This window comes from Maniola jurtina, chromosome 22 (assembly GCF_905333055.1).
Source record: "Maniola jurtina chromosome 22, ilManJurt1.1, whole genome shotgun sequence".
In the NCBI taxonomy this organism is placed as follows: domain Eukaryota; kingdom Metazoa; phylum Arthropoda; class Insecta; order Lepidoptera; family Nymphalidae; genus Maniola; species Maniola jurtina.
This window is the reverse complement of record NC_060050.1, coordinates 8,031,609-8,049,612: the sequence shown is the minus strand read 5'-3', so window position 1 is coordinate 8,049,612 and position 18,004 is coordinate 8,031,609. Positions and strand designations below refer to the sequence as shown.

The window sequence follows — 18,004 nt, the reverse complement described above, 5'->3', positions numbered from 1 at the left end:
GGCCGCCATATAATTACGTTCTGTCACAAGACAATGATCCTGGAGCCAAACTATCATTATAACCAGCCATATAAATGTTCTACTAGATGGAGCGCTTCATAGTAACAAGAACAAGAAGTTAAACGAACATTACTCCTGTCAATCGTAATCCAGTATACAAGTTAGCAGTTGACTGCAATCTCATCCGGCGGTTAAGTGACGATACAGTCTAAGATGGAAGCGGGCTAACCTGCAAGGGGTATTGCAGTTTTCATTAAGCACACTCCTTTGGTTTGTACACGCCATCGTACTGGAACGCTAAATTTTGCTTGGCGGCACGGATTTGCCGGTAGGGTGGTAACTACCCACGGCCAAACCTCCCACCAGACCAGACCAGAAATTTAGAAATTATAAAATTCCAAACCCCTGCCGGTAATCTAACCCGGGACCTCCCTATAATACTACAGTGCTTACCACTGCACCATCGAGGTCGTCAACCGACGTGAATAATAAATTTAGAGTTATAGCTCAAGTTTAATTACGATAGACGGACTGCGTCTAAAGCAGATTACGATTGATAAGAGTGCGAACATTCGAGAGTTCGTTGGAGCATGTTCTTACTATAAAGCGCCCCATCTAGAGGAACATTTACATCGCTGATAATAACAGATTGTCATTCGCCTACCACACCCAGCCAAATTATCGTGTAATGACTTCCCTATTATCAACATCCATTAAATATACACATTTATTGATGTGTGACAAATGGAATTTAATATTATTGGTTTCACCTCTGTTTACGTTTTTTCTGTTCGCACGTTATCATAATCATGAATTTTGCGTAAATTATTTAACATGTAATCTTATCCATGCAATAAACTGTTGTGATACCAACTGACTGTATAGATAAACTCACACCTTAAACTAGGGTTTTACACACTTTTAGGGTTCCATACGTCCGAATGACAAAACGGAACCCTTATAGGATCACTTGTGTGCCTGTTTTTAAGTCCGTCTGTCACAGCCAATTTGCTCTGAATCATGAACGTAGGACATAAATAAATAAATTTTGAAATATAACTTACTTTTGGGGGGTAAATTAGAAAATTAAATGACGTGTGACAAATAGAAAGGCTTGTTGTGAGGTTCTCAATTTTCATTTAAACAAAATAAATGGTTTTACAGTTAACTAATAACTTAAACTTCTACTTACTTGATTATGAGTGGCTTTAAAGATACAATACAGAATAAGGATATTACATATAGAGGTTTGACCAAACCGTCTACACAGAGCAATCGTGCGGTAAGTGCGGGACAAAGGAGCGACCTGAACTGGCCTACGGTAGTTAGGGCCCTATTTTAAACGGTCCTCGGTATATGGCTTTGGACTACTGTCTCTATAAACTCTGGTTATAGTAATAACGAATAGTTACCGCTGTGTGCTTTATTGGTGTTAATTTTGGGATTCCTTGCGTCTGACGTCCTTCGTTGTGATGTGGTGGCGGTGCGTGGGCCTGTGTTCTTCTTGTCTGCTGTCCTGTTGTTGCGAGGGTTGTTCCGAGCAGATTTCATTACGGGGGGTCCTCTGAAATAAAACAATACTAATGTAATAAAGGCGAAAGTTAAAAACAAACAAACGTGATTCTGAGCGAGTTGCTGGGAGCCGCTAGACACATATGTGTTCTGTGGCGACCCTTGTAAGAAACCAATGTCCAGCAGTGGGAGTCTATTGGTGGGGACGATGACGACGAGTTACCTTTTCAAGGCTCGCCCTAAGGCGATTTGACGTTTGGAACAGAGTGAGCTTGCATTTAGGAGACGAACAATGGATGCTCCAAGGCTGAGATTTATAGAGCGCATCTGATGATAACCGATTTGGATGAAAGGTACGTTGGCTTACATCCCGGGGACGGACATAGGCAACTTTTTATCCCGAAAAAGCAGAATTCCCACGGGATTCTTAAAGGAACATTCGCTTAACCGATTTATATGAAATTTGGTACAGAAGTAGCTTGCATCCCAAAAATGATATAGGCAACTTTTCATCCCAGAAAAGCAAAGAGGAATTTCATGGAATTTTTTAAAAACCTAAATCCACACGGACGAAGACGCGGGCAGCATCTAGTACATTGATAAACTTGACAGTGAAATCTAGGTTTCCATAAAATGAAAGTAGGTACGGAAAAACTTGCTGTATTAAGCAAAAATTCATATATGGAAGTTGTTCTGATCTTAATGTGCCATGTATGTCGTGTGGGTTCCGAGTAGCTGACCTTACTTTCTAGAGAGAGAGGAGTTCGTTTATCTGTTTGAGACACGCGATCTCATGTAGCACAAGTGGTATAGGACTTTTGGATCTGCTGTCCTTTTTTATAAGTAGGTACTACCTTATCCCCGCGACTTCGTCCGCGTGGGCCACACAAATTTCAAAAATTTTACCCTTTACCCTAACTGAGCACTAAAGTGTCCCCTAGACGTGTGTTTTGGCTATAGGCCTTTGATGTTTCATATAATTGAAAGTAAAACATTGTATGTAGGTTTTGCGCTATAGGTCTAATGAGGCTAAGGTCAAGTGACAGTGTACCTAGTACCTACGTGAGGTTTTTTGAGTGGAAATCGCACGTTGGAGCTATAATATAAGGAGGGCACCGGCGAGATTAGGAAAGCTGACGACCGGGTAGGGAAGACCTATGTGCCAACACACACGACTGAAGTGATGATGCAAGGAAGAAATTCAGAACTAACTTGTGTTCAACGCTGGTGGGAGAGGGCCAGGCGGCGGGGTCGCGGTCGGGCGGCGGTGGCCAGATGTCCGGGTCTATCTCGTGCGGCGCCGGGGCCCACATCTGGTCGCGGGTGGGCAGGTCTTCAAATCCTGGAAGAGAAGAATAATGATATTGGGGAAAGGACCAAACGGCTGATGATTTCTGACCGAGCACCAATTGGATATAGGTACAAAATATGGTACCTAAGAATGCGTTTGAACTGAAGCAGCGACGAGCATATGCGCTTCGACTAGTCTCATTACTGAGAGATCACGTGATTAAATTATCACATCTTCAATAAACTGATTGGTATTTTACTGCACGTCTACATTTCACACCGCTCGTTTCGGCTTCAGTTGAATACACTCTTAATTTTCAGGTTTCGAGTCATTCCTAGAGGCTCTCTTAAGTGAGTTGGAGTCGAGGAGCTTGCTAGGTTACAATTAAGAATATGGATGTTAATCTTCAACTCTCTCTCTTCACTCGCACACAAAAACCCGTGAACCATCCGTGAACGGCGAGAAACGCCCATCCACGTTGTTCGCAGCGTCCGCGGGCTTTTGCGCCGCAATTTACGCATTAGTGAAGAGCAGGCATAAGAGATAGAGCTATCAGGACGGAAGGTCATTTGACAATTTTATTAGTGACTTGAAATTAAAGAAAAATAATAATGTTTAAAACTATCGTGAGTGATTTCTATTTTGAGTATAGAATGTACCGGCTTTACTAACGTTTTTAGTCGATGTAAGCCCGACTAGTCTCAACCGCGACGCGCAGCGAGGCGAGTGCCTATGAAAAAGGACCCCGGATGGGTTCGAAACTAGTCGGGCTTACATCGACTAAACACTTGAGTAAAGCCGGTACATTCTATGATTAAAATTAAATAAGTAGCCTTACACTTAGCTGCACTTACCTACGTCATTCAACTCAGAGAAAAATTTATTATTAAAGCAGCAATAAACGCACGGAATGTTAACTTAACCGAGGATGGTACCAATAGTCCAATACCAATCCCACGCGCTCACGGAGTCGTGGGCGACGACTTGTGTTTTACAATTAGGTTTTATAATCACGACTACGTTCACAATATTGTACCTGTTTTAGTAGTTTTTTTGACTGGGATTGATCGCGGAATACATTACGTGGTACTAGATGATAAAGTCGCAGCTTCATCCGCGTGGATTAAGGTTTTTAAAAATCCCGTGGGGACTCTTTGATTTTCCGGGATTAAAAGTTGCCCTCAATTTCCGGGACGAAAGATACCTCTGTACCAAACATATAAATCGGTTAAACAGATGGGCCTTTAAGAATTCCGTGGGAACTCTTTAATTTTCCGGGATAAAAAGAAGCTTATGTCCGACCCAAATCAGTCAGTTAATCAAAATCAGTTTAACTGTTGAGCTAGCAGACAGACAGACAGACACACTTTCGCATTTATAATATTAGTATGGAAGTACTATGACTATCGAACTAGTGTTGAAAACAAGAACATATACCTTTCTGAGCCCTAAAGTGGTAATTCTTGTTTAAATCCTTTTCCAATATTCAAAACCTAACACAGGTTAATTCGTAGGTACATATGGTTCATTTGACGATTCGAAAACACGTGTAGAAGTTTATTTGAAGAAAAGTTTTTCTATTTTCTATTTGTATGCTAAGTAAGTATGTATGCTAAGTAAGCTAGTTTTTCTACTTGTATGCTAATATTTTAAATGCTGAAGTGGCAATGGATGGGGCACATGTTTTAAAAACCCGATATAGAGTATAGACGTAGAGGTCCCAAGGTTATTATAAATACGAAACTGCCTGGCTACCTTTTCGTGGCTTAAAAGTTCTCACTGAGCCCACATCATCACTTTCCATCAGGTGTACTCATAGCTCAAGAATGTCTCCAATTTATTTAAATAAAAGTGTATTGTGTTTTCTTACTACAGTTCCTTTCTTCAACAGATTGAATCGTGGGTAAAACCCATTTTGTTTAAACAAAGCCCTCATACTATCATAATTAATCATAGAACTTTTATTTAGACTAGCTGGAACACGTGATTGCGTTATAAAGAAATATCTAGGACACAAGAAAGGAAAAACTTGTATAAAAAATAATTAAGACTCTTCTTACTCTACAGAAGTGTTGTGTGTTGGTACTTAATTGCTAATCTATGGTTGGTAATCATAATCAAAGAGACGATAACACGAAACATCCATACTAATATTTTAATGTGCATGTGTGTATCTGTCATCTTTTCACGGCGCATCCGTTTAACCGATTTAATCGGGTCGAGATAGCTTGCATTTCGGAAACCACTGAGACGGACATGAGCTACTTAATATGTCGGAAAATAAATGAGTTCTTAATTATTATTACATAGCATTTTTAAGAACCTTAATCCACGCGGACGAAATTGCAGACATCAGAGGCCCTATAGTAGAGCCTCAGCTAGTGATCTATTAAGTGTTCCTTGGTATTCATTTCGCCAAAGGTCTAAATGACTTTCCTTCACCTATCAAGACACCGTAAACAGCCTTCTCAGATTAGTTTCTAAGAACCGTCCACGTACGATGAAACAAGTTCCCCTCTGATGAGTCACATTTAGGTAGAATACTGACTGATACCTACTCATTAATATGCTAAAACCCAAGATATACTATTCAATATACTGTTTCAGGTATACTTTAGTTTTCCTTATTTTACTTAAAAGGTTAACAAGTAGCTTCTGGCTGAAATAAATACGTTTCGTCAGTCATTCGTCGTTTACAGTGTGCAGTTTATGTTTCATACAAAATCAAAGGTACGCACGGAACGGATTTAAAGACGCGCAATTCTTGTGTGATTAGTGCTTTAATCGTCCTTGTAAATAGCCAAGAATAGCAAATGTTTATTTAAAAATTGTGAATAATTCGTCTCACACAATGAAAAGTTATGGCACTGGCATTTACAATATTAGTTAAGGTCGATAAATTGCTAGCACCATGCAACTTGCATTTTTACTGCAAAAGTAAATAGGCGATATTTTTATGAGTTAAGCGCTCTACACACCATAGCCAGTTAAAAGTTATTATGATGGCGGCTTTAGGCCGAGAAGCAGGATGTCTAGTGTATGTTTAGCAGCTTTTAAACAGTAGGTACACGAACTTAGAAATACCAGATTACCAAAATTTACTAATATTACGAATCCCAACTCGAAAGAAACCCAGACCTTCAGTTTATATGCCAGTTGCAAATGAACGATCTATGGGGACTTTTCATAATTCATTTATAATTGGGGTCCCCAACATTCACACCAAGTTTTAGCTCTATGCGAATTTTTGTAACCTTGCATAACTAACTTGACTGAGCTTAATAAACTTATCGAGACGCCGCCGCGCGCCGGCTAGCTTAAAAACGTCTACAGTGAGTATCTTTGATTTTTCTATATCAACAGAAATGATACCGGCTATTTAAAAACATGCGTGTAAATATCTCGCACCGGATGAATGCCGCTTTAAAAGGCTTTTGAGACATTTTTTCTGAACATTCCTTTTTCGTCCTTTACGACTAATGAGGACTTAATTAACGCGTAGTTTAGGTCGGCATAAGATTGATTGTTTCCCCTCATCTTGATGTGCTATGTAAATATGTTATTTATGGCTAAAGACGTCAACCGTCCTTTAAACTGACGGCCAGTAGCCTCGCTACAGATATTGATAAGGATGGGGTTGTTTGACCAATGATTTCGAGCTTAACTTTGGTCAGGGTGTAATCACTAATTTTTATTATTATCAGTTACCAGTTATTTGCATAGTTAGTCTTTATAAAATTATAATTATTGTTTTGTAGACTAATATTTTATTAATTTATCTATGAAGGTATACAATATTTGTGTAGTTACGTAGGCAGTGCCTTGCCTATAGGTACGACACGAAGGCCAAAGCGTGAGACGAGATCTTTAACATACCAATCGAAAGGTGAAAATCACCGCATCGAATGTCCGCAACGGTGCACGCTGATGCCGCAGCATCCACGATCAGCAGGCTTAGCACGGAAATATCATAGTCACGGAATGACAATCACTATCACCTCTGATTGGCTGACAATTCCCCTTCATCATCATCAACCAGACTAATTCCCTTTTAGGGTCTTCATAAGCCATAGTCTTGCAGTGCTGAAATCCAGCGGCTGCCTGCAACTCGTTTGATGTCGTCCACCTAGAGGGGACGACTTGCAAGAGAAGTTGCGCAGATAACTAATATTTATAAAGACTGAGCACCGGGGCCGAAATTCGGGCAGAAGGCTATTACTTACTATTGGCTAGGTATAATGCACTATTACAGTAAGAGTAGGTATGATAATTTCAGTCAGTCATAGAGATAGCGATTGTTGCAATGGTTTATATCCGTGTTAGTCCCATGGCGTTCGTTGCGTACACGGTACAAAGTATACCGTTGAGATTGGAAAGTATGGAATTTGATAGATTACTTCAATTGTCTACAGATAACGTTTAGAGCGATTCAGATTTAGATTATTAGATTAATAACTATCCATTAACTTCATAGAAAATAGCCGTTCTGTAACGCTTTTTCCATTCTTGAGTTGCGCGAGAGATCATATTTCATCAGCAAACATGCTAAAGCCTACGGATATAGGCACCATCATCATGTTAACGTTCAGTTCTTCGAAATACAGATCTAGTGCGAACACTTCAGAGTACTAAGCTTTTTGAGCTTCACATTGACAAACCGAGTTTCATTCATGTCATGGTATAATTCTGTTCATATCCATACATAGTACCCACAAGGAATTCACGTAATGCAGTCCCATTCATACAATCTTTATTCATATATGTATTATGTATGTTACTGTCAATACTCAACACACTGACAGGTATACAAAACAATACGCGGAAGTCATGCCAGTAATGGTAATTTGATCTGCGCTGTTCACAAATGAAGACATAGTTAATAAAATTGCCTACTTTTATATCATGGTTGACAGTTTTTACTACTTACTTAATGCTAAGACTCTAATGAACAATCCCTAACTTCAGTTCACGACAGGTAGGAAACTTCTAACTTTTAAAACGTCGAGGCTTTGACGTCACTAGCAGGCGTCAAGTGTTGACATTTGGCGCAGATAGCCCTAAAGTAGCCCTATTTTTTTTTTTGATTTTAGCCTAATAGTTGACATATCGTCGATTCAGGATCAAACCGAGAGTTCCCTCACTCTAGTTCACTACATAACGTATACAAAGATATACAAAGACATTAGGACTTGACCCAACATTGCCAGAAGATAAAGTTAGTATAACATGTGAAATGAAATCTATTTTCTCACACTAATAACTAATTACGAAGTAAATCTTAAAGCAGGACCACGCCAATGTCCCACCTACTCTTATATCCAATAGCCTTGACACATGAGTAAATATTGACTCTTGCAAAAATTTTGGTAGGTATACATAATATGATGGACACTGTGTGTAAATGTGAAACTACCTTTAGAGTAAAAATGCTATAGTAAGCTATTTCTAGTACATGGAGATTGGAAAGTAGTTTTATCAGATCGCCACGCTCGATTACGAGGCACGAGGAGCGATATTACGAGGTCTTTTGTGCTGGCAGACCCGAGGCAAAGTACTCAGACCACGCTTAATGAGATAAAATGTAATCAGGCATCTATTAATAACTATAATTAGACTATTGTTATTCGAAGCAATTTTTAATGGTGTTCAGGTTCGATCCCGGGCACGCACCTCTGATTTTTCGCAGTTATGTGCGTTTCATGTAGTTAAATATCACTTGCTCACGTGGCAATGAGCGTGGCACATAGCTTGAAGAACAATTAAAAGGCATTGTAGTTCTAAGGTGCTTGAATAGCGTATCTCACACTGGAAAGCGCAGTGTTCGAAGATATGGACAAAAGAACACAAGCGAGTGAGAGCCGCGAAGGATAAACGGCGATCTCTGAAGATCTTTTCAAGAGAACTTTGTCAAACAGTAGACTTGGGTTTGCTAAATCTATAATTAATTACCCTGAGCATACTTTGATTCAAAATGCTTTTTTTAATACTCGCTACCCGCCCCGGCTCCAAACGGATAGCTTATTACAATTTTTGCAGGGATCTTTTTTCGAAATAAGATACAGCCTATGGCCACTCAGGAATACTGTAGCTTTCTACTGGTGAAAGAATTTTCAATATCGGTTCAGTAGTTCCAAAGATTACCTCCCACAAACAAACTTTACCTCTTTATAGTATAATAGTGTAGACGTAGCAAACCCATATTCCCAACACGGTCAAAAGCTAAAACAATCTGTAGCAATGACAATATTTATTCATAACTCGAGTTTTCAGATAGCAATGCGACGTTCCACCATTATCTACACGAGGCCTCCCGCATCAGGTTCCGCAGTTTTTCATTATAATATTACCTGGTTACTGTAGAGCCGGTATAACATCTATTTACGTATTTGTGATGTTTATTCATTACCTAGAGTAGCTAGCAACGCATATACAAAGATGTATAATGAATATTTTACCTGCAATGCGTGTGTAGAAAAATGTGTTCGTTAGAGTTTGAAGCGAGAACAGAGTCCTAGATACCAAGAGGTTCTCCTAGTTTGTCACTTCAGTTCCAGGCTTGGTAGTAATCTTCTTTGAGATACCTAATCCTTTTATTGGTGGTTAATAAAATTCGTTCGCCTATTTTGTACTAATGCTCTTCTGCGATCTGTATTTCCTACCAATCCGGGTACCTTTACCAAAAATTACAATCCGGGTACCTTTAAAACAAAAGTGAATAGGCAACTTCTAGGTAAACACGTCCCATCTTAGGCCACATCATAACTTTCCATCAGGTTGATTGTGATGAAGCGTTTGCCTATAATGAATTAAAAAAACTTGGTACCTACTATATTTTAATGTACAGAGAAACCTTGCAGCAAAGTTCAGGAGCAGAGGCTGAAGATCCTTGGTGGGCAGAAATCCGCGTAGCGTGCTTAGTATATTGCGAAACCTGTCATTATTACATTGCGATTATCGAATAACTGATTATTTCCTGAATTTACGGTACTGTTGCTAAACTGCTACCAATAGTGGAAGCATGTCCGTCAGTCCTTCCGGATTGCGATTAAGTATCGCATAGATTTCATCGATTTGCCAAATCCATTTTCACGGATGAAACTATAAAGACTCTTTGACAAGAGACTTTGTACACGTTGGACAAGGGCGTTAACTCTGTAGTCTTCGAATTGGGAGGCGCGCAAGTTTTGATCCTGGTACAGTTCTGACGGTGTGTAGCGATCCCTTATAGGTCCTGGAGGACTACGCTGGCTGAGTTACTATAGAGATTAATCTAATATTACTATGGGAGGTGACGGGTTGTCCCTGGTTCCGTTGGTTCTTCTGGTTATGGCCTAGCCTGGCGTTGCAAGCGTGCTGCGTCTGCTGGATAAGCAACGAGCGAACGTTTTAGACGAATACCATGTGGTTTTTGCCGGTTCAAGTTCGACAATCTCTACGTCTTCCCGTCGCCATGACAGCCCGCGAATAGTATTGGTGTCGGTTTTGTGATTTATCAACAGAGTTGTCGCGGACATCCACACTTGTTTCACACCGTTCGCGGGCTGGTTTGTATTTTGTCGCCTATAAGTTTAGTTATGTTAAGCTACCGCTTGTGCGTCAAGGCCGTGGCCCTGATAAGTGTCAGTCAACGTATTAATTAGCCACGGAGTAAAGTGGGTCGACGATAACAATCTGCGCGTCATCGCTAAAACACAACGAATTCATTGTGATCACAATAATTTTATTAGCCTGCAGCCGGGAAAGGCGCATATTTGCGTCATGCGGTTTAAAACAATAGTTGTCAAGTGTGGGGGAGCATGTAACTACGGTTGCATGATTGCTTTTTTCAGATAGGTTATGAATGATGGTACTATGAATGATAAACACGTAGTTAAACCGTAGTTAAACTAATGTGTATCTGTGCCCTACGTGTAAGGCGCAACCGCATAAGTGCAGTAGAGACTGCGCTTCTGGGGTGGAGACACGGAGGCACCGAGGACCGAGAGAAGCGCAATGTCTTTTTTGGTAACAACTCAAACTAAGCTTTATTTAATTTTTTCTAAACTATTCACTGAAGGTACCTAAATCGACTAACTGTTTCGAGATGTTAAAACTTAAAACTTAAATGACGAAGTTTGTCTGTCCATATTAAATGACAGATTTAGGCCTTTATGTCGAAGATTGAAAAGTTACACTACACTAGGTCACTAGCCGTGTGGAAGAGCGGAAGACGTAGGTTTTTTATAAGGTAATATCTATAAAGGGAAATAACAACTCGTATACCTTTCACCTTTTGTAGGAGGTACTTATAACCCTTTCACTTTTACGATTTCTTTAACGACTTATACTTAACTATTTATAAAAATATAACTTCAAAATTACAATAATTTGTATGATTTAAGTGTAATCTTTGCAATTTAAGTTGGTGAAAGTACAAAATAATACTTGTAAGTTGTGAGGTCCATCTATCACAAAACTACGAATATTGACATATCCCTAGTATTTACACACTATACAATACTGGTTTGTACCTAGGTACCTACTTGTTTATGTGACTTTCGAAAAGTTTTGTTTGAAAGAAAACTAGCCTCATAGTGTTTCTGTCAGCAATTCATCAAACCGTTTAAAACAGTGAAAGTAAATTGCTTACTATAAACGATCATAACCAGTTTTGGTGAGGTGTTTAATTAACCATCTGGGTAAACCACCTATCAATTAAAAAGAAATCTAATCTAATTATTATTATTATTCATTAGACGATGCCCGCCTTTCTTTAAAAATCTCGTGGGAATTCTGATTTTCCGGGATAAGAAGAAGCCTATGTGCTAATCCAGGATATTATCTATCTCCATTCCAAATTTACAGTAACTTGCATCCTGAAAACGGATATATACCCTATATATCCGTTTTCAGGATGCAAGTACCAAATTCCGACAAAATCGGTTAAATTTATGGGCCGTGAAAAGCTAGCAGATTGACAGACACACTTTTGCATTAATAATATTACACTTAGATAATATTAAAATCAATTAATAAAGCTGTGATCGCCTAGTGGTTAGGACGTCCGCCTCCTAATTGGAGGTCGGGGCTTCGGTCCCGGGAACGCACCTCTAAATGTTCGGAGTTAAGTTTTAAGTAATTAATTAAATATCACTTGCTTTAACGGTGTCCGGTGACGGAAAGCATCGTGAGGAAACCTCATGCAGGTTTCCTCACGATTGATTCCTGAGAGTTTTCCATAATATTCTCAAAGGTGTCTAAAGTCTGCCAATCCGTACTTGGCAACGGTACTCTGAGAGTAGTGAGCCGATAATGGGTTGATCATGATGATGATGCATATGTTAATCTTTAAAATAAAATATTTTAATACTAGCCGATGCCCGCGACTTCCTCCGCGTGGATTTAAGTTTTTTGAAATCCCGTGGGAACTCTTTAATTTTTCCGGGATAAAAAGTAGCCTATGTGCTAATCCAGGATATTATCTATCTCCATTCCAAATTTCAGCCAAATCCGTCCAATAGTTTTTGCGTGAAGGAGTAACAAACATACACACACACACACACACACACACACACATACAAACTTTCGCCTTTATAATATTAGTGTGATAGTGTGATATAAAAATATTTTAAACTAGCTGATGCTCACGACTTCGTTCGCGTGGATGTAGTTTTTTAAAAATCCGGTGGGAACTCTTTGATTTTCCGGGATAAAAAGTAGCCTATGAGCTAATCCAGAGTATAATCTATCTCCATTCTAAATTTCAGCCCAAATCGTCCAGTAGTTTTTGCGTGAAGGAGTAACAAACATACACACACACACATACAAACTTTCGCCTTTATAATATTAGTGTGAAGATCATCTTACGAAGCAAAATAAAAAGTTTTAGGACATAAAAATTTTCGAATGACGAATTGTATAAGCCTACATTACAATCGGGCAACAGGAAAGAACCACCATAATAACTTTCAGTTTTTATGGTACATTTCACCTCCCGTAGGTGGTTAGGATCTTTGAAGTAGGAGTAACCTATCTGTGATTGATATGATAAGGATTATAGTTCTCAGGCTGTTAAAATTGCAAAAAAAAAACTCGAAGCATTTCAATCTCAGTGAACTTGATATGAATGCCGAATACATGTAGGTAGTACAAGTGGGCATGTCCTCGTACGCAAGTCACGGAATTTCTCCTTAACTAAAGGTTAACAACCAACTTATATAACCAAAACTTTACTGATATCAAGACCTTGATGCAAGTATTTATGTTACGAAAAATTATATTAAACTGGCGTGCACGAAAATTCTGGAAAATGGGTTAGATATTGGATGGAAAAATTTTGACCGCTTTTTCCATAACTCTCACACAGAAAGGATGTGTAGGACTAGTGCTGTTTATTACCTGTCTGCACCAGAAGGAAAGTGATGTTTTCTCCTGTATTTATCGGAGCTCTTGCTAGTTGCAAGAAATTGTTATACAGGTTTGTTCACTTCAGGAGCAGTGTTATTGTTATTTCATCTCATCCCAATGGTGATCAACAGAATAAAGACCTGGACTGCGGTAGTACATTTTAAGTACACTTTAAATGTTAACTTTTATCCATTTTTTGGGTGGCCTAATTTTACTGCACGCCAGGTTATAGTATACGTACCTACGTTCATAAAAACATGTAGGCATACTCACAATTTACGATAGTAATATCTTATCGTTAATTTAAGCTACTAAATTTCAGATAATAGGATTTATTGTTACGTCGTAGTAAATGCGGATTATAGACTACAGTACTGTGTCCTTCAAGTAACTACTTGATATAGTAAAGCGAGACAATCTTCATCATCATCATCTTAATCAACCCATTGCCGGTTCACTCCTAAGCATGGGCCTCTCAGAATGAGAAGGGTTCGGTCATAGACTACCAAGTGTGGATTGGCACGTTTTACACACCTTTGAGAACATTACGGAGAACTATCAAGCATTCAGGTTTCGTCAAGATGTTTTCCTTCACCGTTAAAGCAAGTTATATATAATTGCTTAAAACGCACGTAATTCCGAAAAGTTTGAGGTAACATATACGGGAATGAACCCCGGACCAAATGATTGAAAGTCCGATATCTTAACCACTAAGCTATAATCAAAACAAGGCAATATAGTATAGAGTAGGTATATCTGAGAAACTTGTCTTTCTATAGCTTAATCCTATATATAGACCTGGATAGCGTCACAAAAACCTGTCCAACACGGTTCCTAGGACTTACGAAGGAACGATATGAAGGCGTTGACATAGCAGAAAAAACACTAAGAGCTAAGCTGCTGCGTTTCTTGTTATTAATTGTTTGAGCGACCAAAAGTAAAGATTCAAAAAATTGAACTGTTCGAACAAAATGACAAAAGCACACTGCACATCTACATATTTGAGGTATCTTAAATTCTAGACTTCCCAAAATTATTACGTATTTAGAAAGTTTCACCGAAATACCCAACTTTTCATTGTTTTACCTGGTTGAAAAGTTGCCTATATCACTTTGCAGGTCTTTAACTATATCCTATGAAAGGGTTTTACCTGTACATTCTAAAACAGATTTTAATTAGGTACATATTTTTGTGCATAATAGTTTTTGATTTATCATGCGAAATGTCGGAAAATATACCCGAATACAGAACCCTCGGTGCGCAAGTCCGACTCGCACTTGGCCGGTTTTTATTTACTATATAATAAGCACACGCTTGACTACAGGGAATGAGAAATGATGACGCAAAGCGTTTCGTGCGTGTAGATGGAATGTCGAGTCAAGGGTACAACTTACCACCGGTCAACGGAGTGATAGCCTTTTCCCCATCGTGCTGGAACATCTGGAGGGTTGCCACGGTCGCCTTCAGTTGCTCGTATTCGCGTGCCATCTGTTTCTGGACCTGTAACAAATAATCTGCCTATTAAAACCCTATAATATAAAAAAAAACCGGTCAAGCTTTAGTCGGATACGCACACGAAGCATTCCGATACCATCATACAAGATTTTGATTTTAATTTTATTATTTGTTGTTACAGCTGCAAAAGAAATACCTACACACTCTACGAAAATTTCAACTCTACCTATTACAGTTCTCGAGATACAGACCACTGACAGACAAATGGATGAAATGACAATTGGATGGATGGGCAGATGGATGAATAAATCAAAATCAAATCATTTATTCAAAATAGGTAACATTAAACACTTTTTGATGGTCATCTGTTAGATTCGTAAGATAATGGTGTAATGGTAACAATTAATCCCACCAAAAACATTTCATGTAAAAAGGTAGCCAAGACTCACAAGTTCATAATGTTTTCACTGTTAAAAAGTTATGAGATCTCTAGTAGAGCCAAGCCCCTAGCTGAGCTTAGATTTGTGCTGGCCATGGGACCTATCCCAAGTCCAAAGTAATATAGCTCTTAAATGTTCTTGACTGTATCAAATTTATAACAATAAATAACAAATCACTCTACTTCTATTCTACAAACACTATTCTGCACTATTCTACAAACCCTACATCTTGGTAAAAAAAGGACGGCTTGGCCGTTTAATGTTCGTAAAACTATTACATGACATAACATATTTTAAGGCCTTAAGGAATAGTTTGTTCGACAATTACTAATTTGTATTGTACTTCGTGATGGTCGCAGAAGCAATTCCGGGCTTAGATGTCATTTCAGATAAAAAATCCACGAACTGTAAACGGCCAAGCCGTAATTTTTTTACCAAGATGTAGGGTTTGTAGAATCAGAGCTTGTAAGTAGAGTGATTTGTTATTAATTGTTATAAATTTGATACAGTCAAGAACATTTAAGAGCTATATTACTTTGGACTTGGGATAGGTCCCATGGCCAGCACAAATCTAAGCTCAGCTAGGGGCTTGGCTCTACTAGAGATCTCATAACTTTTTAACAGTGAAAACATTATGAACTTGTGAGTCTTGGCTACCTTTTTACATGAAATGTTTTTGGTGGGATTTCATTTCTTTTTGGCAGGTGCCCTAGATTTTTTTGGATCTATTTTTTGTAGGTACATCATTTTCATGGCCCACTCTCTATCGTTACCTTTTTTTTAAAAGCTTTTATTCAACTTACAATGTACTCGTATGTAAATATGTTTGTTCGGGTGGAATCTTGCAACTCAATTTTGAAGCAGATATACCAAATTTCAGTCTTTTAGGACTTCACGAAACACAGATACTTGGTACGAGTACGTTTGATAAATCTGCCACGGACATCTTATCCTGAAAACTTTAGAATTCGAGCAACAGATTTTACAGATATGCATCTCATATACGAGGGGATGAAGGGGGACCCGATTTCTTAATTTACCTGTTGTTCATAATTGTTGAAATTCCTACTTAATGCCAAATTTCAGTCTTCTAGAACTTCAGAAAGTACCCTAGAATTTGTGACTAGATGTTTTGAATGTCGATAAATCTGAAACTATAAAAGCTAGACAATTGATACTCAGTGCGTTTAATAAGTCTGCTAAGGACATCTTATCCTGAAAATATCAGCATTCTAGCGACAGAATTTACAGATTTGCTTTTCTCATAAGAGGCGTAGAGGGGGGGAATTTCCAAAGTCTTAATTTTCCTGTAGTTTGTATGCAATTTCTAGTCTACATACCAAATTTCAGTCTTCTAGGACTTCGGGAAGTGCCCTAGAATTACAGACTAGAAGTTTGACTGTCAATAAATCTGAAACTATAAAAGCTAGACAATTGATACTCAGTGCGTTTAATAAGTCTGCCAAGGACATCTTATCCTGAAAATATCAGCATTCTAGCGACAGAATTTACAGATTTGCTTTTCTCATAAGAGGCGTAGAGGGGGGGAATTTCCAAAGTCTTAATTTTCCTGTAGTTTGTATGCAATTTCTAGTCTACATACCAAATTTCAGTCTTCTAGAACTTCGGGAAGTGCCCTAGAATTACAGACTAGAAGTTTGACTGTCAATAAATCTGAAACTATAAAAGCTAGACAATTGATACTCAGTGCGTTTAATAAGTCTGCCAAGGACATCTTATCCTGAAAATATCAGCATTCTAGCGACAGAATTTACAGATTTGCTTTTCTCATAAGAGGCGTAGAGGGGGGGAATTTCCAAAGTCTTAATTTTCCTGTAGTTTGTATGCAATTTCTAGTCTACATACCAAATTTCAGTCTTCTAGGACTTCGGGAAGTACCTTAGAGGTTTTGAGTAGAGGTTTTGATGATCATCAGTGAGGGACGAAATCGGCGTATTTTAGGTATCAATAAATCTGTAACCATAAAAGCTAGATATTTGATATTTGGTATATTTGGTAAATTTGCTGAGGACACCTTATACTGAAAATTTCAGCTTTCTAGCGTCATCCAGACCGAAGTTATGACGGGTCGAAAATACGGCGAAACACTTCGAGAAAAAGGTACGTAGCGCCCCGGCCGCCGCGTTTGGCTCGTCTTGGCGGGGGCACTGCCGTGCCCCCTGATTACGTAAACTTAAAACTAAAGCTACGAGGGTTCCAAACGCGCTCAGGTCTGAGAAGAGCCCACAACAAATTCAGCCGGGTAATTTTAATATTCACCGATTCCCTTTTATAAGTGTACCAGCAGTATGTTTAGTCCTTATTTATTTTTAGTTTTTTAGAATTTCTTAAAAGGTTATTTTTACTATGAATTATTGTTACGTGATTACACTTAATTTATTGTAAAAATGTCCAAGCAAGAAGGCTGTATGCAAAGTAAGTCAAGGTCCAATGACCAACATCGACGAGTGAGAATAAGGTTTTTACATACGTTGGAAAATTTCTAAATAATTTTTAAATACATATCAAAAATTGCAGAACCAGCAGAAACATTGATGCCGATGGCATCGGGCGCGATTCCCAGAAGATGCAGGTTCGTATTATTTAGTAACATTAAGTTATATTCAACAGAAAAAGCGGCAGCCGAGTCGTTTATTAATTTCCAAGAATAGTACTCAAAATTATAGCCACAACAAAAGTATGCCAAACGATTCAATTCGTACAATGCGATCGTTTCACGAACCACCACCGCATTTCACAGAAAGTGCCAACGTCAAATGATAGCGAAGACAATGTACGATAGTTCGCAATTATACTAATAGTTTAAGATCTGGTGGAAAAAATGTTTTCAGTAAAACCAACACCGGGAGACCTAGAGATTTGACTCGTACAGAATGATTTGGTCTGGTGGGTGGCTGTG

At 38.6% G+C, this 18,004-nt stretch overlaps 1 protein-coding gene and 1 long non-coding RNA gene across 3 annotated transcripts in view; one reads left to right on the top strand and one right to left on the bottom strand.

Annotated features, from left to right (window-relative positions):
* LOC123876714 overlaps positions 1-7,929 on the top strand; it is a 29,325-nt gene extending 21,396 nt beyond the window's left edge. The window contains exons 2-3 of the long non-coding RNA XR_006798405.1: positions 1,705-1,711; positions 7,894-7,929. This is a non-coding gene — a long non-coding RNA (uncharacterized LOC123876714). The remainder of the gene's footprint in view (positions 1-1,704; positions 1,712-7,893) is intronic.
* The window catches only part of LOC123876703 (katanin p60 ATPase-containing subunit A-like 1), a 59,009-nt gene that overhangs the window by 5,166 nt on the left and 35,839 nt on the right, over positions 1-18,004 (bottom strand). For both annotated transcript variants that reach the window (XM_045923015.1, XM_045923016.1), the window contains exons 2-4: positions 14,584-14,689; positions 2,725-2,854; positions 1,413-1,564 (exon numbers count right to left, since the gene is read on the bottom strand). In XM_045923015.1, coding sequence (XP_045778971.1) covers positions 1,413-1,564; positions 2,725-2,854; positions 14,584-14,689 — 388 coding nt within the window. The remainder of the gene's footprint in view (positions 1-1,412; positions 1,565-2,724; positions 2,855-14,583; positions 14,690-18,004) is intronic.